Source organism: Pyxicephalus adspersus, chromosome 1 (genome assembly GCF_032062135.1).
Source record: "Pyxicephalus adspersus chromosome 1, UCB_Pads_2.0, whole genome shotgun sequence".
Classification (NCBI taxonomy): domain Eukaryota; kingdom Metazoa; phylum Chordata; class Amphibia; order Anura; family Pyxicephalidae; genus Pyxicephalus; species Pyxicephalus adspersus.
In genome coordinates, this window is record NC_092858.1 from 111,474,116 (window position 1) to 111,499,960 (window position 25,845).

Here is a 25,845-nt window from a genome sequence, read left to right on the forward strand (position 1 = left end):
GAAATGTGGCGGGAAGAGGGATGACTTCCCCATTATTCCCCAGACCCAATCTCTTTAATCTTTTTTTCTATCTTTCTTGACCTTGTTTATCCCTCCCATCATGTGTATGCCCTTGTTAACAATGAAGTATAACATTTCTTCTTACACCCACAGACTTGCTGATGTACAATCTATACATGTCTGTAGACTCTGGGGTTTAAACACAAGGAAATTTGGTCTCAAACACTGTACCAAATAGTTAATTTAGGTTTTGCCTATGTGCAAGTTGATGCAGATAAACATGTCTGGAACAGTTTGTATACATTTTGTTTTCCTTTCCTATACTAATATGTTGTTTTGAGAAATATTCCCATTTTTGGTTGGATTGACATTTGATTATTGAACCAAGATGTATGCTTATCAACAACGTCTGGACTTTATTTGGATTTTATATGTATGACTGTGGTACTATCTCACACCTGTTATTTGTGTTACTGTACTGTTTGTTCTCAATGTATATGTTAATTTCTTTTGTTTTCTGGTTCAATAAAAATGAAGTTATATATAAAAAAACATATCTAAAGCATTAAAATGTCTATCTTCTAACTCCATTATTATATCATATAAAATGGATACCAAGTTTTTATTTCTTTGTTTTTAATTCATTCACATGCAATTTGTGATGCATAGCTGTTAGGTAACTGTCATTAAACATTTTTTCTTTATTGGTTCATCATATCATGCTATTTAGTATTACATATTATGTAAGTATGTAATATATATGAACTGGTTTGTTATCCCTGTCACTATGCTATTAGTCAAAGTTTCCCCTGTGAACATAATTAATATAGTGTGAGACATCTTCGCCTTCACTAATATTTGAAAGAAATTGCTCCTCGTATTTGGCTTCTGTGTGTAATAGCTGCTCAGGAAGTGATTCATGTTTCTCTCTGCAAGAAAACAGGGTAAATAATAAATATCAGATCATGGGCCAGACTTAACACACTACAGATACAATTATATAAAGTTTCATATTATTGTACTGTTCTACTCAAAACACATTTTTTTTGAGACTGGAAAAGTTAGACCATTTTTTTCTTTTTATTAAGAAAAACCTAGGTGATCCAGTACCCCCCTATAAGCAAGTTACCTGACGGCGATCCAGCAAACCTTTAATAGATTTATTAAAAATTGAAGCAGCATACATTCTATATAAAATAAATTTTTATACTTTATAAGTTTGAACACAAAAAATAGAAAACACAGGGTTAGGTCCTCATTCAACTATAGTGTGTGGAATCATGCAATGTATTCTTTTACATGCATGCAGTTACCTGCATCCAAAATACTAAATGCAAAACAGCCCAATATTACAAAGCCATTACAAATTCCAATCTACACAGCTCTGGCTACTATTTTAAAATGAGGAATAAACCTCTCTGTTTTGTACTTTTAGTTGAAATGATAACATATTAACAGCTTCTATTTTTTGAAGGCATACTATGCTTAAAGCTGAATTCCAGCCTTATCATACCTTCAGCCTTTCAGAGTTGTACGGGTTATTTACTGTACTAACATGCTTATATTTATCCACACTGAGATTCTGACACACTGATAAATTCTGCCTTGTTTTCTGTAGGATAGCCAGCATCATCTAACCCTCTTTTCCCTGGCTTAACTGTTCCCAGCCAGCCCCATACATTCATTCTATTTAGGTTTTCTCAATCAAGTTGGTTTAGAATGTAGGCATTGCAAATGACAGTCTGCATGCAAATAAAGTCTGCCTCTGAATGCTTTTACCTCCAGGTTGGCACCCACCCATTATGACATTTTGATATGTGCAAAACTCCTCCCAAGAGACAGCCCACTGATTGTGTCAGGGCTAAGGTCTCTTGATAGGGGGTACTGAAGCACTGCTATGTACAATACTCTGCCAACCCTTCCCACTAGCCACAATCTGCTTTAATTGGATAGAGAACCACAAACAGCCGGTATGTAATGAAAAGAAAATATTTATTTTAAAAAATAATTTAATTGTGGAGTAGAGGGGGGACCTGAGAAGGCAAATATACGAAAATTAAACTGTAGTTTTAAAAGTGCACCATATAAATACAATGGTAGCTCTCTGGTCAGATGCCTTACAATATCTGCCAACATTTCAAATATAAACAGTAGGGTAAGCTCTAACTCCTAATGCAGTAAAAGGCTATCTTTGTTTGAATTTGTTTAGAAATATTGTGCTCAGTCATGCAAAAATTCCAGACCTTTTAGGACAAAATGTAAACCACCCTGAAAAACTGTGACTTCTGTGATTAATGCAGTAGTTTTTACCTGAAGCTGTATAGCACTCCCATCAATATCACTTTGCATAACAAAAGACTGCTTCCAAGAATGAACAACATCAAAGGGTCAGACTGTGACCTTTAAAATATGGAGCACATAGAAAAACGTTGATTAATGCATGCAGTAACTAAATTAAACTAATCTGGAGAAGGCTACTGAATGTTCCCAAGAAAACAGTGGCCTTCATAATTTTCTTTTTTCCAAAGTTTCCTAAGTTTCCAAATATTAAACAAAACATTAAACATAAAAAAAGGTAGAAAAAGATATCCAAGAAACACACAGTAAGAATTTAACAATATAACAAAAACCAAAAATAGGTAGCATATATATATAACTCTTGTTAGAATGACAGTGTAGCACATATTTCAAATAAAAATTTATATAATGCAATACAGTCTTTCTGGTCAAAGTGAAAAAAATTTCCTTTAAGAAGCTAACTCTGTAAACCACATTTTGTGCTGGCCTTCATAATTTTCAAACAGAAGTAGTTTGGTACAACCTTGAATTATTCCAAGAACTGGACGCCTGGCCAAAGTGAGCAATCAAGAAAGAAGTGCCTTAGTGAAAGAGGTGACCAGTTCCAGCAGTTCCAGAAGCACAACCATAACTGCAGCTCTCCACCGATCTGGCAGTGTGGCTGGACAGAAGCCTCTCCTCAGTGCAAAACACATAAAAGCCTAGTAGGGGTTTGCAAAACTGAAGGACTATAAAACTATGAGAAACAAGATACTCTGGTCGAAATCAATATTTATCTGACACCACTCATCACCTATCCAATACCATCCTAATTGTGGTGGCAGAATTATCCTGTGGGTGTTTTTTTAGCAGCAGGTGCTGGAAGACTAGTCAGAGTTGGTGGAAAGTACAGCGATATCCTCAATGAAAACTTGTTTCACAATACTCAGGACCTCAGACTGGGCTGAAGGTTCCTCTTCAGCATTATAATGACCCAAAGTGAAGACAACACAGGAGTAGCTTTGAACAACTCTGAATTTCCTAAATTAGCCCAGCCAGAGCCCTGACTTGAACCTCATTGAACATCCCTGTTTCAACTAGTGCTTCAACTAAATAGTCTAAATACTTCTATAAATGTGATATTTCAGTTTTTTTACAAAATTGTCCAAAATTCTGTTTTTACTTTATTATGTTATTATGGTTTACTATGTATATAATAATGAGAAAAAAATATTAATTTAGAGATAGTAGCATCAGGCAGCAACATAACAAATTTGAAAAATTGTGAAGGGGTCTAAATACTTTCTAAAGCCACTGTACCTGGCTGGAGAAAATCACTGGTTGTCTACCTCTTGGTGATGTCCCCCATATAATTTTTAAAGGGCACCCGGAAGGGAGCCCTGCTGCTGGTCTCTTGGGGCAGCCTGTTGCTAATGCAAGGTATGCCGTTGCTATTGTTCATGATAGATTACTTGTGTTGCCTAATTGTTGCTGGCTTACAGATGTTTCCTGATGCATGGGGGCTTTTAGTGTGTCTATTTATGCTATCTGACGTGTGGCTCTCATGTCATTTCATATCATTTGGGACTGCATACGCTGTTTTTGTTGTCCCGGCTGCAGCTTTCAAACACAGTAGCAGTGACTGGAGAGCCAGGTGCTGTCTCCATATCCCCAGATGACTTCCAGGTCTGCCGCACATGTGTGATGAGATAAAGTTTAAATCCTTTGACTGTTGAATTGCTTGCTGACTTGCTGTTGCACGTAGTTAGGTGCCTGGCTGTGGAGTCCTGACTATCTAGTATTTTGTTCTGGACAAACTATGAGTAAGTGCCTCCACATGTATCTGGTTCTACTAGGTTTTGATTCTTGCACATACATTCATATACGTGCATGTATACTCTTGGGCTTTGTTCAATCAGTATTTTTTCCTGTGATCACAGTCCCTGCCAGGTTAGCCTCTTATATGTCTTTTTTTTGTTTATTAATAATCTAGTTTGAATATTACTGTTTCATTGTGCAGCACTGCTCACTCACAGATGACCCTTATAGCGGACCAAAATTCCCACTTTCAACTTGGGTTTATGGATGATGTAAACCTAAGTTAATCAAATCAACGAGAAGCCGTCCGGCGGAGAAAAAAAAAACGGACGGCTTCTCCCTGCGTGCGTGATGACGTCGGCGCGTGTGCGGGAAATTCAAATTGAAACTCATTCAAACATTTTGTATTGGATTCAATACAAACTCCTGTATCCAATCCAATACAAAATAATTCAAATAATTACAAAGTATATAACTGGTAAATTCAAACTGTCATTTTGTATTGGATTGAATACAAACTCCCTATCCAATCCAATACAAAAAATAAAAAATAAAAGTAAATAACTTGGAAATTCAAATTTATATTTTGTATTTGATTGGATACAAACTTGCGTATCCAATCCAATACAAAATAATATAAAATTAATACAAAGTACATAACTGGTAAATTCAAACGCTCATTTTGTATTGGATTGAATGCAAACTCCAGTATCCAATCCAATACAAAAAAAATAAATAAAATAAAAGTAAATACATTTTTTATATTCATATTATCTACTAGAACCCCTGTTCGGACATATTTCTGTAAGTTACAGGTCTACTTTTTAAAAAAAAATTTCATGAAAAACAGTGGATCACTTTTGGTACAGAAATCTAGACCTCAGTGTAACGCTCAGGTGGTTAAGACCAGCCTAGCCATAGAGTGTAGGTGGTGCACCATTTTGCCGCTGCTTTATGGACCTGGTAATGCCATCTGGGTGCTAATATATTTTTACTTGATTTTTTTTGTCTACAATCTTAGCCTTAATAGAGCAGGATTACCTTTAATTCAAGTGAGAGTAGTGAGGGGGGATTTGTCTCCAAAAGCTGTCAGTCCCCCTCAGGAAACAGCCACCCCTCTCACCACATACAAAAGGCCAGTCCTGGCTATTTCCCTTTAGAGGATGGTTTTATACATATCAAAAGAGTTTATTGGAGTCATCCTTCCCTGGAGGGTTGCCAGGCAGGACCATGCCAGGAATATTTTACTTGTAAATGTTACTTCTTAGAAGCCATAAGAGATAAACAGGGCGAGATTAGCAAAATGATGAAGTAGTAGTAGTGTAGTAGACTCAGAGACTTTGAGGCACCAGTTCCCCACCAACCCAATATCTTCACGCTCTAGAGTTCACAATCTCCCATTGGTCCAACCAGAACCATCAGGCAGAGATAGGTCTCATTAAAATACCTTGCATAGTTCCTTCCTAGAAGTTGGTGAATGATTTCTTTCAAGTACAAACCTATTGAAGGCTATATATAGCCTATAGAAGACCAGATAAAAAAGATTTCTGATTTGTCGGAGTCATAGCGGTCACTAGTAGCCTCAGAAAATCTGAGATCCCGACTGCCATGGAAAACATAAAGTTGTCTGCAGGCTTCTTAGCAAAATATTCTATTGATATAGTTAGATGAGGTGTAAAGATCACGTTCCAGACTATTATGGATCATGGAACACTTTAGCTCAAACCATTGGTAACAGAACCATCCTCTAAGCAGGAGTGGTGCAAATTCTTCACGAGGGAGAGAGCCTCTTTAAAATCAAGCTTGAATAAGCTACATTGCCAAATCTACTGGTGGGATATAAACCTCAGGATAGACAAAAGGGACATCTTCTGAAGATTTGCTATTGTTAGACAAAGTCCGAGAATAAAGGACAGGTAGAGAGTCTAGAACAGCATAAAGCAACATTAGAGATACTTTATCCCAAGTACCCAATAACCCTTCTTCTGTCAGCCCACAATCTCACCAATCAAGACTCTTGAAGTTGGGGGAGAGGCTTGGCAGGTTCTGGAGGATTTTGTGTGGACAAAGTCTAAGATTGATGGGTCCTCCACTATCCCTATGGATTACACATGGACATTTGCCAGGATATCAACCTCATGTTTAAAAGCCACAAAAGTCCCCCACCTACTAGATTGTAAATTCTTCAGGGGGGGGTCCTCTCCTCCAGTGTCACTGTCTGTATTAGTCTGTCATTTGTAACCCCTATTTAATGTACAGCGCTGCGTAATATGTTGGCGCTTTATAAATCCTGTTTATTAATAATATCAATAATATTAATAATAATATTATTAATAATAATAAAAGTTCCTGCTTGAGAACTAAAAAAAGCAGATCCTATGGCTTTATGTAAAGACCTTGTTGTCTCAGGGAAAAATCATTGCGGTACCACTGGAGCAATACTTCTTGGGCTGTTATTCTTGTCTGTTCATGGTTAATACGGAAACAGGCAAGGCTGGTCTGAAACAACTCAACGAGTACATTCACAAAGATAACTCCAAGTAGTCCAGCCAGTAGATTGTCTTCTTTCCATTGATTTAAAAGATGCCTTTTCCATGTTCTGCTACATGTCTACAAGTCTTTCACAAGTTTCTTTGTTTTGCCATCGGTCTCCAACGTTTTCAGTTTGTATGCCTTCTATTGAAGCTTACATCATCTCCCAGAGACTTCACAAATGTCTTTTTGGGAACATTTGCCTTTCTAGATATACTACCTATCACTACCAAAATAGAATTCTATTGATAGGCCAGGAAATAACCATCCCCCTCAAACATAGTCAGAGTCATAGTCCTTCTGCATTTGAAATAATGGATTGTAAATCTAGAGAAGAGTCACCTTCTCTCCACACAAAACCTAGTATATCTTGGAACTAGGATGAATACTGTTTTGAACACTGTTTCTATCCCTGAATAGAAACTCCTTGCCATTCTGGGAAGAATCCATCATGTCCTTAAGACAGTTTCACTCAATAATTTCAATATTCATAATGGGTCAAATGATGATCTCAGCCCTCTAGTGCAGTGCATTTCAAAATATCTGAATTTCAGAGTCTCTAATACTTAGGAAATGATGGCCAGCCTTCTATGATCACTAACTCTTTCTCATTGATTGGGCAACAGTTACAGTAGATAACATTTCAGCAGGAGCAGCTGGGGGACACCCTGTCTGTGTCAGATAGTTCACGAGGTTTGTCCAAGCCCGGTATTGGCAACAGTATAAAGAAGCAGACTATCTCTCAAGGACAATTAGTGAACGCATTAGAAAGACTTTAGGTTAGTGTTCCAGTGGTCTCAATTTCAGTCTCAAGATTTTCCAGCCAGTAAGCCCAGCCTCAGATGTCCTGAAGATAGACTGGCAGTTCCAGCAGCTGTATTTGTTTCTGCTGATGCCCTTGATACCCTTACAATTTTCTGATGCGTTTCTTGAAAAAAGGAAATTTCTAGCTCATCCCCAACTGACCTAAACAGCCATGGCACCCACTCCTGAGATAGCTGTTTGGGCTCCACTTTGTCTCGAGGTTTACCCAGAGGTTTGTCACCCATGTTTTCTTACAAGGTCCTCTACTCCGTCCAGACCCAAAGAAGTCATGCTTGATGTCCTGAGTGTTGAAATAGAAAGGCCTTGTGTCTGGGCTGCTCTGGTTTGGTGGTGGCTTTAAATCCAGAAAAGCTAACATCAATACAACCCTTAACCAAGTTTATATAAATATACAATACAATATACAAATACAAATATACAATATAAAATCTTTGCTTCTTCTTACCAGCTTAAAACAGCTTACCAGTAAGGATGAGCAAGCGAGATTTTTAAACTCTATCTTGCGGCGAATTCAACCGTTCTCGCCCATCGAAATTGTAAGCGAGAACGGCCGGTGTAAATTCGAGGTTTGAGATCGAATTTTCCTGAAAAAAAAATTTTCTAAAAAAAATAAAATAAAAAAGTCCTGCGGGCTGTGCTGATCAATGAATAAAGACATGGCTGCATTCATTGATCAGCTCAGTGTGTGATCCCCCGGCACTAGAGGTTAAATAGGGACACGTTGAGCGTCGTCAGGATTTTCCTTTCCCCAGCCAATTAGAGAGCACTAGAGGTTTTGAATGGGGAGACTTGTCCTTATTTAACTCCAGTGCCGGGGATCCCACACTGACACGAGGATTCCCAGGGCTGAATTCATTCATGCAGCCCTGGGAGTCCACTGCGATCCCCGGGCACTAGAGGTTTATTAACCTCTAGTGCCCGGGGATCGCACACAGGATTCCCAGTGCCTCCTTGTAATGATTTCCTGGAACTTCTGATGGGTCCGCGAAACCTTGGTGTTGATTTCCTCACATCACAAAATTCAGACCAGGGTCAAAGGTCCTGGGTGGGCCTGCTGTCATTGAAAGCAACCTTCCCCATGGCCATCAGCCAGAAAAATCTCAGAGACTACATCCCTGGGTGCCAAAGAGACATTTTCTAACTTCTCTCCAGGCAGGGTAGACATAGTATTCTTGCTAGTCTTCAGTAGTGTTGGTGTTCCAATTCAGGTTGTCCTTATGATCGACCCAAAAATGGCTGTTTGAATTTGGGCAGACCCAACTCTAAGAAAAACGAGATTCGACGGTAAAAATTTGGATTAAAAATATGTAAAAAAAGTGTTTAAAAAAATAAAAATTGTGGTTAAATTAATTTATTGAGTGTTTGTGTTTATTTAACTATTTTTTTTAATGTTTTTATTTATTTATTTATTTTTTGTTATCCTACAATGCTATGATATCTCTTACTCTGTAACACATTTTCCAACATAGTAATATTATGATACATTTGTTACATTTATCTTTTATCCACTGCGAGAAAAATGTAACAAATGTATCATATTACTGTGCGTGTTACAGAGTAAAGCTGCGTACACACTTGCAATTTTTGTCGTTGGAAAGGATCTTTCACGATCCTTTCCAACGACAAGGGAGTGCACGATGCATGAACGGTGCTGTACATACAGCACCGTTCATGCTCTATGGAGAGGGGAGGGGGAGAGCGACGGAGCGGCACCCTGCTGCGCGCTCTCCCCTTCCCTTTCATTAGGATCGGCTGTCGTCCATCGTCCGTGGATCCGGCAGGTCGGTCGTCCGGACGATGGACGACACCGACTGTACACACGGCAGATTTTCGCCCGATAATTGGCCGATGCAGATTATCGGGCGATAAAAATCTGACGTGTGTACGTAGCTTAAGAGAAACTTGCCGGCCGGGCATCTTCTCAATGATTGCAGCAGAGTCTGCAATCATTGAGAAGAGTGTGCAATTCCCAAGTTTTTCCATTCATCACATCTAGTGCCCTGTGTTCTTGGATAGAGAAACTGTATCCAAGAACACATACTACTAGCAACGCAATCAGGATCGCTGTTGCAGTCCTGTAGTATGTTTTCATGGATAGGGTTTCTCTATCCAAGAACAAAGGACTCCCTGTGTTCTTGGACTGAGAAACTCTATCCAAGAACACATACAACTAGTATGCCTTAATACCTTAATAGTCACTAACAAAACCCTAATTCTCCCACCATTGACTTCAAAGGTGTTCGGCATTCGATCACCTGAACAATATCTTACTATTCGATCGAATAGCTGTCGAATCGAATAGTGAGATATTCGACCAACACTAGTCTTCAGCTTAAAGACTGCATTAGCCATCTGACTTAGAAGATTGTAGATTGTACTCCTTACATTCTGCTTAGAAAATGATCAATGGATCAGCAATCGTGAGCTTGACAATACCCTCTGGGAACGATACTCATAACAATACTGGGATACAGGGAATGATACTCTGATGTTTCAAGGTCTATATGACTAATAAAGAGGAAAAAGTCTCAAGCGGGATCGCATAATTGCCAGTCTGACCATTCAAATCATCTCCATGGCTTGGAAATCCCTTCAGATGTCATGGTTCCTTCAATCTGCTGTATATTTTCTCTCTGGGCAGCAACTAGTTAAGATAGCATATGCTGGTAAGATACCATATGCAAGATGGCACCCTCATCTTCTGTTTGCACATTTATTTCTCAGTACTGTTTGGAACTGGTAGTCTTAACTACTGGTAATTTTCTTCAAATGTTTCATCCACAAACCCTTTGTCTATTCGAATATTTTTTTTATTAACTCCCTGTAACTCCCTGAGTTAGTTATTTCTCATTTATATGGGATTTTTGAGCTGCTAGCAAAATGGAGAATTGAATACTTACCACAATTTTCCTTTCCTCACAAGCTCCATAGCAACATAACACCCCACCCATATGTTTTTAGAAGGGCTAGTTACAGAACGCTAGGGGTGTAGGCAGCCTTGATATTATTTACTTACTATCCTGAAGGGTACTATGGTGCATCCAGATAAGCATCTGCTAACATCAGCAGTGCAACATCAGTAGTGCAAGATCAAAACTATACATTTTAAAGAACAAATAAAGTTGCAAGATTTTTTTTACTATTGCCAGGTGGTCAATGTAATTGGATATTTGCAAAGTATAAGATAGAAATTAGGTAAATTTCATGATTTGTAAAATATGAAAAGAACCAGGTCTTTTTGAACTTTTCAGACCTGGAATGTGGGTTATTAGTCCTCCTTTATCATGTCCTCATTCTGGAACCACAAGCTAGTTGATGGGCAAACAGCTTGTTTCCAAAGTGAGGATATGCATACTCTGACAGTATTTGGGGGGTGTATATGATTTTATTTATTGGCATCTGGTATAAATGCAGTAGTAAATTCAGCAGGTCAAAGACAATATCCATGAGTTTGGTCAGCACCAAGTTTGTGTTCCAAAACTCCTGTGTGTGAGACATTCACAGAAGATGTGATAGTGTATGTTGAAAAATGCAAAGATAGGGAAGAGTGGGGAGAAACACGTCAGGCAATTACCACATGATATAGCACCAGAGCGTGGAATTGAGCAAAGATGTCAGATACACGTGGGGCTGGAACACAAACAAATGCACTTTAGACCCACCTGATCCAACAGTCCCACAACAATATAGGCTCTAAGCACAAATGGAAACCCAAGGGAAGGAGAAAATTCCGCTAATGGGTTTCAATGGGTCCCTCAGAATAAGTGACAACATTTAAAAAATATATTAATATACATATCAATTTAATCAAAGACAATCAAGATAAGAATATAAAAAAATACAGGTAAAACTAAAAAATATTTATCCATAGAAATATATATGCATTAGTTACTTATTACATGATACCGTTTCCCCGATTATAAGGCACTCTCTTATATTTTTTGAAATGCCAAAATATGCCCTGGGTCTTATTTTCAGGGGATGTCTTATTTTTCCATGAAGAAGACTACAGTACACATTTATTGTTGAAAGTCACTCATGATCACTCATGTTCCATTGATTGTCCCCTTCTGATCACTCATGTTCCATTGATTGTCCCCTTCTGATCACTCATGTGCCGTTCATATTCCCCTTCTGATCACTCTATGCCATTGATTATCCCCTTCTGATCACTCTATGCAATGATTGTCCCCTTCTGATCACTATGAAATGATTGTCCCCTTCTGATCACTATGAAATGATTGTCCCCTTCTGATCACTATGAAATGATTGTCCCCTTCTGATCACTATGAAATGATTGTCCCCTTCTGATCACTATGAAATGATTGTCCCCTTCTGATCACTATGAAATGATTGTCCCCTTCTGATCACTCTATTCCATTGACTCCATTGTCCCCTTCTGATCACTTACCCGTAATTAAGTGCAGGGATCTCCGTTAGGGCAGTGATCAGCAGCTTGCTTTCTTGTTCAGAATCGCGGGGGCACATGTGCAGGCTTTTTACTTTCAGTTTGGCTCAGGAATAGACACGCCCTGCAGCCAGCATCAAAGACACACACGCTGCAGCCAGCATAAAGGACACACACGCAGGATCAGATATCTGGAGCTGTCTTATAAACGGGTGAGTGTCTTATTTTAATCATTTTTTTCAAAATCGGGGGTGGCTTACTTAATGGGGATGTCCTAAAATTGGGGAAACACGGTACATATGATTGTTCAACATACAACTTTAGATACTGTTCATTTATGGTAAAGTGTCTGGGGGAAGGGCTGGTAGAGGATTAGAAGCTCACAGATAACGAAGTACAAGGTTCTACAAAGGCAAATCCAGAATACTAGGCCCAAGGTCATACACGGGTAATTAGTCCACCAGACGAGAGACACAAACCAGAGTCTGGGTAACATGCAAAGTCAGTCCAGGCAGCAGAGGCTTTAAAGCCTGTTGGAGTGCACACCATTAGTTATATAAAATCAACATTTTATATAAATTCTGCTTGAAATAGTGAAATCAGACTGACTGTTGGTGAGCCTTGGTAGGGGTTGAGTTTGAAATGTCTCTGATGACAAATCTAGCAGGATGACTCCAGCTAGTCATTTGAAACCAAAGAACCAGAAGGGAAGATAACAACTCCTTGAGCAGGAAGATCACGCCATACCAGTTGTGAGTTTTGGGGGTTGTAAATTAAAGGATCTACTTCATGGACTTCTCCAATTATCTTGTCTGGTTTATAAACATCACGGCTATCTGATACCCCCCAAAAGAAGCCTGGACTAGCTGGTCAGCTGAGTCATGGGAATTACCTTCCATTGTGACAGTGACATCTACTAGAGAATACCAGCAAGCACAAATGAAGAGTGGATTTCCGGAAGTGGGGTTGAAATGCATGGATGTGCCTGAATGTGGTATGGGGTCCTGAAAAAAAAAAGGGACAAGAGACCCCAATCTCTGTCTCTTTCTTCCTTTGGAGCCCAGCCAGATATACAAGATATACAGGTTACAGGATACAAACACTTTGCGTAACTTATCAATTTACTTTCTTTTTGTAACCATTCCATGACTTCTCCTAAATAATTGATTTATATTTGTTAATTCTTTTCTGTGTTGGTAAATATTTTGATCTTAAAAAACTGTGTGATTATTTAAGCTAATGGAGACATAGTGAAGTTATTGCTCTTAAGAAAGGGGAAACCATAGGGGAAACAGAAATTTCTTCAGGACAACTTCAATCCCCTTCAGTTGCACACAGTCTCAAAGCAGGAGATGTCGAGAGATCATTCACAGCCAATAGGAACTCGAGGATGCTGAGACTGCAGAGCAGAGGACTGACAGCTCTTTGCACGATCTTTCCTGCTGCTCCAAGCAACGCTGTAGTAGAGAATAAACAGGGTCCGCTGTTCTGTGGTGGCCTACAGCATGAGACCACCAGCCAGATAACTGTCTTCTAACATCTGTGTGCTAGGATCTTTGATAAAAGTTCTAGATCTTGATTTTAAGAAGAATATCAGTATGCATCTGGAACACTGTAGTGGGGTCCTTCCAATATTTAGGTATAACCAAAATATGGACAGCGGTTGCATCTCTAGCAATTGGCATGCCCGGGTATTAGTTGTTGACAAGATTGTTTACTGTATGTTAATGTAAATCTATTGGGGTTAATCCTTTCAGGGCCACCAAGAATTCTTTATTGTGATATGTGAAATGTGATGTTCCAAATATTTCCAATCTCAGGATAGTGTGGGCATGTGAAAAGAAATTAGTTTAAAATTTTGTTGAAAACTGGGCCAGAAAAAGTGAGGGAGTTTAGGTATGTTGTAAAGATTTGTGGAATTGTTGTGGAATTCCTGTGCTATCTCAGAAGAATCTGTAATTATACCACTAGAATTTTGGAGAGCAGGGGATTCACAGTGGCTTCAAAAAGCTAGAGAGGATTTGCGAAGAAGAATGGCAGAAAATCCATTAATCCAGCTGTGCAAAGCTTGTTGCATCACACCCAAAAAAACGCAGGGCTGTATTTAGTGCCAAAGGTACTTCAACTGAGTACTAAGTAAAGTGTCTGAATACATATGTAAATTTTAGTTTTTTCTTTTTAATACATTTACAAAATTGTCTAAAATTCTGTTTTCACTTTGTCCAGATTAATGAGGAAAAAAAAATAAAACAATCATAAAATCAGACTTCAACATAAAATTAAAAAAAAAGTTATACTGTAATATTTGTTATTACGGTATCACTGTAATACTGTAATAATTGTTATTAGTTCAGCATAAAAGAGCTATGCATGCAGCACAGCAATGCATAGCAGTGTAATGTAACACAAACAATCAACTATGTGTATCAATGCACTGTCAAAAGATGTGAGGAATAAAGTTGTGCACAGGCACAAGTCAGTAGATGAATACTAGACATTTTTAAAAGCTTTATCAAGGGGGACTGCACATGCACGTGGACGGGTAGGTCGCTTCTCCTCAGGCTCCCGGTCCCGCGCTCCATAAATGGCTGGCATAACACCGCTTACCGGCATCAAGTTGGAATGCAGATCTCAGAGCAGTGTCAGGCTGCAAGGAGACACACTGCGGCCATGTGAAATCAGCTCCTTCTTTCATAAAACGAGCTCGCTGGAGGAAACATCGGAGGATTCCCCTCCCCCCAAGATGGCGCCTTCCTCACCACGCGCTCCTCTTGGCCCGCCACGGGACTTGCACAAGGGCTCCTCTTCCAGCGGTGAGTCACCAGTGGAGGGTTGAGAAAGGAGCTGCTGGGGCATAAATCGGTGGGGATTAAATATGCAGGCACGGCTGTGCAGGCTAGCCAGGGGGACAGGAGCACTATAGCATCCCCTCCCAGAAGGGGGGCTAATTCTAGCAGTGACAGTGAAGGAGGGGAGGATGCCCCCTTCACTAGACGAGATCTGCTGGCATGCTTTGGCAAATTTGAGCACACTAATAAGGAGGAACTGGCAACTTTTAGAAAAGATGTGTCCAAGATGACCTAGAAAACAGAAACAGACGTAATAATATCTGTTTAGGGGGTCTCCCGGAAGATATTGCACCCCCTGCTCTGCACGCTGCAGCCACAGTGATTTTCAACTCTCTCCTTCATGCTGCCTCTGATTCTGTGATTGAAATAGATCACATGCACCGTGCTCTGGGCCCCAGAAACCCAGACCCCTCCAGGCCGCGAGATGTTATTTGCAGGGTTCACTCCTTTGCAGTTAAGGAGGCCATAATGAAACCGACGAGACAACAGGAATCCCTCCAGTTTCAAGGATCTTTCCCGCCATACGCTCCTGTTACACAAGGCTTTGCAGCCAGTTCTATTAGCTCTAAGGCAACGGGAAATTCCATATCGATGGGGCTTTCCATTTCAACTAAACGCACACAAAGAAGGAAAGACAGCGATCTTTCGATCCGAAGCAGACCTTACATCCTACTTGGCAACGTTTGACCTACCTTCCACCAGGCCATTCCTGATTGGCCGACAATGCTGAAGCCCCTGCCACCGACTCAGGCTTCACAATGGCGCGCGCAGACTGCCAGAACCCGGCAACGCCGTGCTCCACCTCACCAAGATGGACCTGCCTGATTTGGGTTTTCAGAAGGACTTACACCACCTGTGGTCCTCGCCTCAGGAACTTTACCTCTGAAGTTTTGCACTACTGCGTTCCTGTGGCCTTCAAGGGACATTCGACCCACCCCATCAGGGGAAGGGTGGAGGTAATTATGTACTTTATCTGCCTGTTCTGCAATATTTTTACTAGGCCGTTCTCCTGTGAATTGTATTCTTTGCTGCTATGTTCGGGCTCCATGTTATGCCCAGTATTAGGTCACTGTTTACCTCATTTATAGGTCTATAGTGCGGCCAGTACTTTTGTATGTGACATGGTTGATGCGGTGTTACTACTGCCAATTATAAGTAGTTTGGTTTACAATAGGCCGTTTGTGGGGGGCGGGCTGGGGGCCCCCACCCATGCCGTCGTAGAGTTTTACTACTCCCCCACTTAGGCCTCTCAGGTTATCTGAGACTTGACACCCTTCGGTGCCTTACGTACCCTTGGTACATAGATATTTTGTTATTCTCCCCCAACCCTCAACCCCCCTTAACTGGTTCCCCTCCTTCCCTTCCTTCCCTGTGTTTGACCCCTATCCCGCTTCTAGTTACCTCCTACCCACTCCCCAGCCCCAAACTCCGGGTCACAATCTCAGACTCCTGAGCTTTAGCTGATATCTATTGTGGTGATCTATTGTTTTTGATATGGACCGTATTAAGTTAGCAACATTCAATGTCAAGGGACTGAATGTCCTGGAGAAACGTTCGGCACTGTTGTCTGAATTGGCGAGACTGCGGGTCCAGGTGGCACTACTCCAGGAAACTCATTTTAAACATGACAAAGTTCCCAAATTATCCAATAGGAAATTTCCGATCAGTTACCATTGTGGCTTGTTGGACTCCAGATCAGGGAGTACTTCCCTCTTGATCTCAGGATCAGTACATTGGCATCTTATTGACCTATACAGGGATTGAGAGGGCAGAGTACTGTTTGTTAAGGGAATTCTGGAGGAGAGCCTGGTAACCTTTGCATCTATTTATGCCCCCCAAGTGTATCACAAACGATTTTTGAAAGGGATGCTTGAAAAACTTGATGAGTTCACAGAAGACCTGCTTCTGTGTGGGGGTGACTTTAACTTTGCCCCTAATCATGACTTGGATAGATCCGGTGCGGCGGGGCTGACTGGCTCACATCTCTCTGCTCAATTGAAACACTGCTTGCACCAACATCAACTGGTTGATGTGTGGCGGATCCTGAATCCAACTGGAAGGGACTATACCTTCTATTCCCACCCGCACCAGATGTATTCACACACTGATCATTTTTGGCTTAAACAATCACGCACCAGTGATTCTCACGCTGCATTTAGCTTACACCTCCCCCCAGTCTTGGCATTGGAAACTAAATGAATCACTCCTGGCTGACCCAGTGGTCACTGCAGAGCTGACCTCTGAAATGAGGAGTTTTTTATCCTGAATTTTGCTCCTGATTGCTTCCCCACTGTGACCTGGGAGGCACACAAGGCTGTAATTAGGGGGATACTTATAAAACACGGAGCCAGATTGAAGAAGGAAAGGCAGGCTGAAATTGCTTCCACTATAAAACGCCTACAGGAGTTAGAGCTCCTACACAAGCGTTCTCTTGGACAAACCTTTAGGATCGGAGTTGGCTTTTTTACGTCAGAAATTAGCTTCCCTATGTCTTGGTAAAGCAAAGGCAGCCCTTGTCAAATGCCGGAAAACCTATTATGAACATGGGGATAAATGTGGCAAGGGCTCTCAGAGGCCTAAGGGCTCGCACACACGTACCTTTACTCGCCACTGCTACCGGGGGTAAGATATATCGAGTGAAAGAGATAGCCGAAAAATTCAGGGATTATTATGCCTCCCTATACAACCTAAAACCGCCCGACCAGTCGGGAGCAGCACGTAACTCTCATTTGGGGAGAATACAGCGTTATTTAGAGGGAATTGATTTATCAAGCCTGTCCGATTCAGCACGTCAGGACATGGAGGCCCCGATATCTGTTGCGGAATTCCAGGCGGCTATAAAGCAAACTAAGTCAGGGAGGCGCCAGGCCCGGATGGATTCTCGTTCCCTTACTATAAAAAATTTGCTGAGGACCTGGCCCCTCATTTTGTAGCCGCCTTCAATTCATTGACGGAGGAGAGCTCTCTTCCATTGGATTCTTTAAGGGCCATAGTCACTGTAATTCCCAAGGCAGATAAGGATCCTTCGGCATGTAGTAGCTACAGGCCTATTTCACTTCTGAATCAAGATCTTAAACTGTTTACCAAAATCCTAGCCAACAGACTTCAAAGGCATATCCATACCCTTATCCACATAGATCAGGTAGGGTATATGCCATCCAGGGAAGCCCGAGATAACACTTTAAGAGCCATTTCATGGATTCACGCGGCTGCTTCCTCCACCAAATCTTCGTTGCTACTCTCGACCGATGCGGAAAAAGCCTTTGATAGAGTGGACTGGGACTTTATGCTCGCCACGCTCCGTACTATGGGCATGGGGAGCAAGGTGATGGCTCTGATCCAGGCTTTGTATTCGTCCCCTTCTGCATCGGTCAGGGTAAACGGAGAAGTGTCCTCAACCTTTAACATTTCTAACGGCACTAGACAGGGCTGTCCTCTGTCCCTGCTTATTTTTATTCTGTCTCTGGAGCCACTACTGTCGGCTATACGCTCCAATCCAGATATCCAGGGCCTTATGCTAAATGGATGTGAACATAAGGTGGCTGCCTATGCAGATGACCTTCTTTTCATCAACACTAACCCCCTCACATCTCTACCGAACCTCATCCAAACGATACAGAAATATGGAGCTGTGTCGAACTTAAAAATCAATTACTCTAAATCTGCGGCCCTGAGTATCTCTATGCCTCAGACCCTTCGATCTCATCTTATTCCCTCCTTCTCTTTTAAATGGGAAGATAAGGCGATCAAGTAGTTGGGGACTCGTATCCCAGCAGACCTGTCACAGCTCTATGCCCTAAATTTTGCTCCCATCCTCACTACCATTAACAAGGACTTGGAGTACTGGTCCTCTCTGACTCTGTCCTGGCTAGGGCGCATACAGGCGGTCAAAATGAATGTTCTGCCACGAATCCTGTATCTTCTTCAGGCTCTGCCAATTTCTTTGTCGGCCCCATTTTTTAAATCATTACATGCTAAGGTATTCCATTTTATTTGGGGCAAGAAGGACCATAGGCTTAGCAGGAGCCTGTTATTCTGGAGCAAGAGTGGAGGGGGACTGGGCGTCCCCAATTTTTCTTTGTATTATATGGCAACCCACATGGTCCGTATCTTGCACTGGTTCCGACATGGGGAGTTCAAACAATGGATAAGTGTGGAACAGTCTTTTACGCCGGTACCTTTGACGGCACTCCCATGGTTACCGAAGCTTCCTCACCCAAATTTGAAAACTCACCCTTTGATATTTGCCACTTGGAAGGCCTGTCAGAGACCTGTATTTAAACTCTTTAAAACTATTTAAACCTATCGCCTGGACCCTCTCCCATGTTTCCAATTATTGGTAACCCCTCCTTCCCCCCTGGTTTGGAGGATGGGAAATTCGGGGAGATGCATGGGAGAGGGTTCCATAGAGCGGAATATTTTATCCACCAAGGGCAGTGGGTCTTGATGGAGGCGTTGATGGATGGGTCAGGGGACTTTGACCTTGATTTTTGGAGGTCACTTCAGCTGTCCTATTATCTACGGGCCCTTCCCCCAGAATATAGCAGTAACCGAGTGAAAACGGGTTTTGCGACGGCATGTACAGGAAGTGGCCTTCTTAGACACTCTCTGTCCTACCTTTATGCTGTACTTAACCGGACCCGGAGAACTTTTCCCCTTCATATCTATGGGCATGGGAGGCTGAACTGGGGTATACTTTGGAACCAGAGCAAAAATGCAGGATCCTTTCTACAGTTCATCGGTCCTCCACGAGCAGCAAGTATCAGGAACTGAGTTTTAAGATCCTCTCTTGGTGGTATAGGACCCCAGAGTGGCTGCACAGCTTTTTCCCTGAAGTCTCAGACAGGTGCTGGCGGTGCAACCGGGAAAAGGGCAGCATGTTACACATTTTTTTGGTCCTGCCCATTGCTGGGCCCCTATTGGGAACAGGTGAGGGCACTCATACAGAAGATTACCACCCACAATGTCCCGGGGGACCCCGGGTTTTTCTTATTGCATCATAACACTATCTCGGATAAGAGCTATAAGAGATCTATTCTCAGACATGTTATAGTGGTAGCAAAGCCTGTATTCCTATAGTGTGGAAAACAGCGTCGGTAACCACTGTAGGCATGTGGCTTCACAGGGTTAATGATATGATGCTCATGGATGACCTGACCGCGAGCTTAAGGGGTACGCAGGAAAAATTTTATGTGATGTGGGGTAGCTGGATTTACTACCGAGACACCCAGGAGTTCAAGCACCACCTGGATCCGAGTCTCTCAGGGTGAGGAGGGGGGGGGGGAGTATTATGTATAATACTACTGTATCTCCTCGCACCTATTTTTTCCCTTTTTATCTACGTTTTTTTCTAATGCACTTTATGGTCCCACAGATGTACCCAGATGCTGACGATGATATGTTGTCTGTAACTACACCACAAGTTGTTTCTTTGTTTTTATTGTTATGTGGAATGTGTAACATACCGGTCTTTGTTTCCCGTAGTTACCCTTACCCTGATCTGTCTTGATTGATTACTGTCTTGTTTTTGTTGTTAATTATATTTTTCAAAAATAAAAAATGTTATAAAAAAAAGCTTTATCAAACTTTAGGAGCACAGCAAAACTTTTAATTAAGATTTAGAAAGTGTTTGGTATTACTAAAACACTCCTCAGATTAGACCATGTCTCTTAATTGAATTGAAAGAGCGAGGAGAAAATTGGTCAGAAAGGCTATTTAGAGTGGTCAATGTGTGCATGTAACAACAATATCACAATTGCTCCACAAATGTGGCTTGAGGTCAAATTTAGTTTTAGTTGAGCTCTTCTATAACTCACCTTGAAAATTCTGAGGCCAAGTGAAAAAAACACCTGAGAACAAAATATAATTTTTTGGTCTCAACATCAAACGATACATCTGGGGGAAAGCCGACACAGCTCACCATCTAAAGAATTAAAAAAATAACTAAAGTAATGCACGACGGTGGTAGCATCCTGCTGTGGGGGTTTCTCTTTCTTCTGTGGCACTTGTCAGGATAGATGGAAAATAGATTAAACAAAATACCAACAAACTGAAAAAAACTGTTGTCCTCTTCCAGAAAGTTATCAATAGGAGAAGGTTCATCTTCCAATGTCACATTGACTCAAAGCACACAGCACTACATAAAATCTGAGGAATAGATGAAGTTTGCAGTTCATCAATAGTCACTATCCAAAACTGCTTTACATTTTTAAACAATAACTTATCTTGTAAGCTTTTCTGGGCAGGGTCCTTTCACTGCCTGTGTCATGGTTTGTATTTGTCTGTAATTGGCAAACCCTATTTATTGTACAGTGCTGCATAATATATTGGCACTATATAAATACAGTTATTTAATAATAATAACTGAACAGAATTGTCAAAATCTAGATGTAGAAAGTTGTTGAAATCCATCATAGTGAAAGGATTGAGAAACAGTTGGGCAAAATTAAGGTTGACAAAGCACCTGATGGATTACATCCATTTAGTGTCATCAAAGAGCTGAGCTCAGCTATTTCAAAGCCATTATTTCTGATTTTTAGAGACTCTTTAGTCAATGGCATGGTACCGATGGATTGGGGTAAGGCCAATGTGGTTCCTATCATCAAAAAGGGAGCACAGTCATTACCAGGTAACTACAGACCGGTTAGTTTTATGTCCATAGTTGGAAAGGTCCGAGAGAGTTTGATAAAGAACCACTTAGGGGAGTTTCTGCTACAAAATAATATTACAAGTTATAGTCAGCATGGCTTCAAGAAAGACCGAAGTTGTCAAACAAATTTACTTGCTTTTTATGAGGAAGTAAGTAAACAGGTAGACAGTGGAAAAGCAGTTGATATAGTATACTTGGACGTAGCTAAAGCATTTGACACCATACCCCACAGACGGCTAATATGCAAGTTAGGGTCAAAAGGTTTAGAAAAGTCAATCTCTAAATGGATAGAGAACTGGCTTAAAGACTGCATCCAAAGAGTTGTAAATAATGATATATACTCTGATTGGTCTAAGCCTATTAGTGGTTTACCCCAGGGTTCAGTGTTGGGACCTTTACTGTTTAACATCTTTATAAATTATATAGAGTTTGGGATTAAAAGTACCATTTCTGTGTTTGCAGATGACACCAAACAATGTAATGGAATTAGGTCCATACAGGATGTCTATAATCTACAAGCAGACCTGGATGAACTGTTTGATTGGGCAGCCGAGTGGAAAATGACATTTAATATAGATAAAAGTTATGCACTTGGGGGCTAACAACATACATGCTTCATACTGTCTGGGGGAAATACATTTGGGGGAGTCAGAAGTGGAAAAGGATCTAGGGATTATGGTAGATTATACTTAATAACAGCATGCAATGCCATGCTGCAATATCTAAAGCTAATAAAGTACGTTCTTGTATTAAAAGAGGAATAGACTACAGATATGGAGACATAATCCTACCCCTGTACAAAGCATTGGTCAGACCACATCTGGAATATGCAGTCCAGTTTTTGGCACCAGTTCACAAAAAGGACATTGTGGAATTGAAGAGAGTGCAGGGAAGGGCAACTAAACTAATAAAAGGAATGGAGGAGCTCAGCTATGAGGAGAGATTAGCTGAACTAAATCTTTTCTCCCTTGAGAAGAGAATTTTAAGGAGGGATATGATCACTCTGTATAAATATATAAATGTTCCATATAGAGAACTATCTTCCCAAATATTCACTTTGAGATCATTACAAAGAACAAGAGGGCACTCTTTGTGTCTGGAGGAAAAGAAGTTTAAGCTCCAGATAAGGAAAGGGATTCTTCACTGTAAGGTCTGTAAAAATGTGGAATCAGCTCCCTCAGGAAGTAGCTTCAGCAACTACTATAGATTGCTTTAGGAAAAAGCTGGATGCTTTTCTAGAAGCACAGGATATACCGGGGTATTAAGGATTTAAAGTAAAGATACCAGATACTGTTGATCCATGAAACATCCGATTGCCTCATGGAATCAGGAAGGACATTTTTTCCCCTGTTGAAGCCAATTGTACCAGGGTTTATTTTTTGCCTTAGACCAGCTATGTCTTATAAGGTTTTATATCTGGGATATGTTTATTTCCCTTGCCTCAATTTGCCTCAAATTCTTACATTCCTTTTTATCCTCAGTTATCCTTTATTTTAAATAGATTTAATAATTAAAATTAAAAAGTGTTATTTTGCACTAAACCATATTTCTAGTATAATGCAATTAGTCCTCTTTAACTACCAATTGGTAATTTGTTAAAAATATGTAGTGGACAGCCAGTGACTACTTTAAATAACTTAAATAACTTTCTTACCAGGAAATGCTAAGCTGCACCTTGTCCAAAGCTGAAACATTTCCAAGTAGGTTCTCTTCAAAGACTAGCACTCTGATTTTCTGAAGAATGCCAATATCACCAAAAATTATTGTCCTGCACTGATATACACCTCCATCATCTTTCTGCAGATTGGTAAGATTGACTGTAACCATTCCTTCATACGCATTATCTGTTATTGTAGTGCTCCCATGTGTTTTCTTCCCAGACAGGGGATAGCGATGAGCACTGACCACAGCCTGGCACAAACCAGCTTCATCCTCTTTGCACCATAATTTCTTTGCCCAGCGATCTGCACGGTGCTGATATGGACAAAAAATTGTCAGAGTCTCTCCTAGTTGTCCTGAATACACAGTGATATTCTTTGCAAGGCATAGGACTAAAAAACCTGGTAAATAAGCAGATTTGCAAATCCTGTAAACTGTAAAATGACTAAAAGCAACAAAAATAAATTTATAAACATACATTGGCTTTACATCTGCTATGGACTAAAATACTATATCTTTATACAATTGCGCATAAAGTAACTGAAAAAATGTTATTAGAAAATACTGTGTAATGATTTAGATACACCGGGTTTGTAATATTTTGAACACTGTAAAATCAGATTTCACACACACTACAGTATATATGATAAAAATTATTTACCATGGATATGTGTTTTCTTTATTATTATTAATATTATTATTATTATTATTATTATTATCAATAATAATAATAATAATAATAATAATGATAATAATAATGTTTTTATATATTTGTACATATTTCTGTATGATTTTAATTAAGCATTAATTAAGCATTGCTTTTGGTATCCCTAGCTCTTATACTAGCCATAAACCTACTGTATATCCCCAATCTTTAGTTTAAGCAATAGTCGCAGACAAATACCTACCTGGTTTAACCCCCTCTAGCGTTCTAATTCCATCCACATTTCCATGCAAAAAGCATTCCACCTGCTCCCTAAGTAGGTTTTTACCATTGGCATCTAATTTTCTATTAAAAAGGTGGGAAATGTAGGGGTGTACCTACTTTTATCATGTAACAAATTTTTATTTATGTTGATTTTGCCCCTGCATATTATGTTGGCGCTTTTTAAATACAGTTTGTTATTAATAATAATTACTAATTATTAATAATAAAAATAATGATAACACATATGTTATGGTATTTGTTCACATACCTGTATATTACATTACCACAGTTTTCAAAAGGAGCACTATCTATTTTACTGTATATTATGAGCCAGATTTATTAATATTTTATTATTATTCAAATTTTCATATAATATATATATAATTATTATATATATATTATACAAGCTACTGTACAGTTATATTACATGTTTAACTATTTTTTTTTATTTTTTGAATTTTTTTACAGATTTTTGTGTTTTTTTTATTTAAAGTTTATTAATAAATTTATTAAATTTTGGACATATTTCGGTGAGTCATGCCTAAGAATTATAGCCTACAATCTAAAATAAATTTCCATGCAAAACATTTTTTTTTCCTTTTTGCATGGAAGTACGTAAAGAATTAGAACACCCGGCGTTTGTGTACACGTCCCTCGGCGATTGCTGATGATGTCAGTGCATACGCCCGTCGACGGGGGTCGTAGCGGGAAATTCAAATATTTTGTATTAGATTCAATACAAAGTCCTGTATCCAATCCAATACAAAATAATACAAAATATATTTATGTGGTTTTGTCTATCGATATGCGACGTTGGACGTTGTTTTAAAATTTACCACACTAGGGGGGTGTTTTAGAAAAATATAGTACTATATAGTATACCGAATTATTGCATTTTCAGTATTTTTTATTTATTTATGCATTCTTGTTTTATTTAATTTTATTATTAAAGTTAATTTTTTTTTTATGATTGTGTGTTTCAAACTTTAATATATTCAGGATATCTACTAGACCCTTGTTCCAACATATTTATGTAAGTTACAGGTCTACAATTAAAAAAAAACATTTCATGAAAAACTGTACTGCTTTTGGTACAGAAATCCAGACATCAGTGAAACGCCCAGGTGGTAAAGGAATGTAAACCTTCAACAAAAACAATGACCCAAAGTACACTAGTAAATCTTCCAAGAAATGGCTTAAAAAAGGAAGGATTGGGGCTGGTCTAGTTACACTTCTCATTTTAATCCAACTAATTTTACATAAATGAGTAGTCAAAAATGTTGATGTCAGAGACTGGAGGGCAGTTTTGCAAAAACCCTACTAAAAGTCATTTCTACTGATATCAGCTTCTGATACCAAGGTAGTACTTTTCCAGAGTACCCTATTGTAAGTATTGACAATTTTGATGACAAAATGATGAAGAGGTAAATATGCCTTTAGTTTCTACAAGTGCATCACCTTAATCTGTAAGCACTATGGAAGATTTAATACTTGCCTGCCTAATTAATTTGAAAGAAATCAACAATTTCAATGCAAAGCTTTTCTTTTACTGTATAGACAGTTTTACGAAATGAATTATTTTTCTTTTCTACTTTCCATCATCAAATGTTTTTAAATAGCTAAGCGATCTATGATAATAGGTCTATAGTAAAATGCTATAGTAATACATCTATAGTAATAATAGATAAATACACTTCTCATGTACCAGACCTTGCTTGATATATTGAACATCCAATTTGATAAAATAAATACAGCATCTTACCCAAAAGAGTGATGAGAAAGATAAAGAAGGAGCAAATGTCCATTTCTGAAGGATTTGGCACAGCAAATAAACTTCAAGACTCCCTCTTTCTGACACCTCACAATACATAAAGAAACAAAGAGGAACCAGACACTGTTA

The 25,845-nt window shown here is 39.6% G+C and overlaps 1 protein-coding gene across 1 annotated transcript; it reads right to left on the bottom strand.

The window, feature by feature from the left end:
- Positions 1–619: 619 nt before the first annotated feature.
- On the bottom strand, positions 620–25,845 carry LOC140322311 (triggering receptor expressed on myeloid cells 2-like). Its single transcript, XM_072398893.1, has 4 exons — positions 25,708–25,845; positions 23,013–23,418; positions 2,311–2,400; positions 620–929 (listed from the first exon to the last, which is right to left on the bottom strand). Exons 1-4 carry the CDS (start codon positions 25,748–25,750, stop codon positions 794–796), a joined length of 675 nt encoding a protein of 224 aa, XP_072254994.1. The 5' UTR covers positions 25,751–25,845; the 3' UTR covers positions 620–793.

What these genes read in the sequence shown, in the direction of transcription:
- LOC140322311 (XM_072398893.1), bottom strand. Translation starts at nt 25,750, where the DNA reads ATGGACATTTGCTCCTTCTTTATCTTTCTCATCACTCTTTTGG. An exon ending in GTGCAGCTTAGCATTTCCTG is followed by an intron (nt 2,401 to 23,012) that starts GTAAGAAAGTTA and finishes CATATTTTAAAG; the next exon opens with GTCACAGTCTGACCCTTTGA. An exon ending in GGAGTGCTATACAGCTTCAG is followed by an intron (nt 930 to 2,310) that starts GTAAAAACTACT and finishes GTTTTCTTGCAG; the next exon opens with AGAGAAACATGAATCACTTC.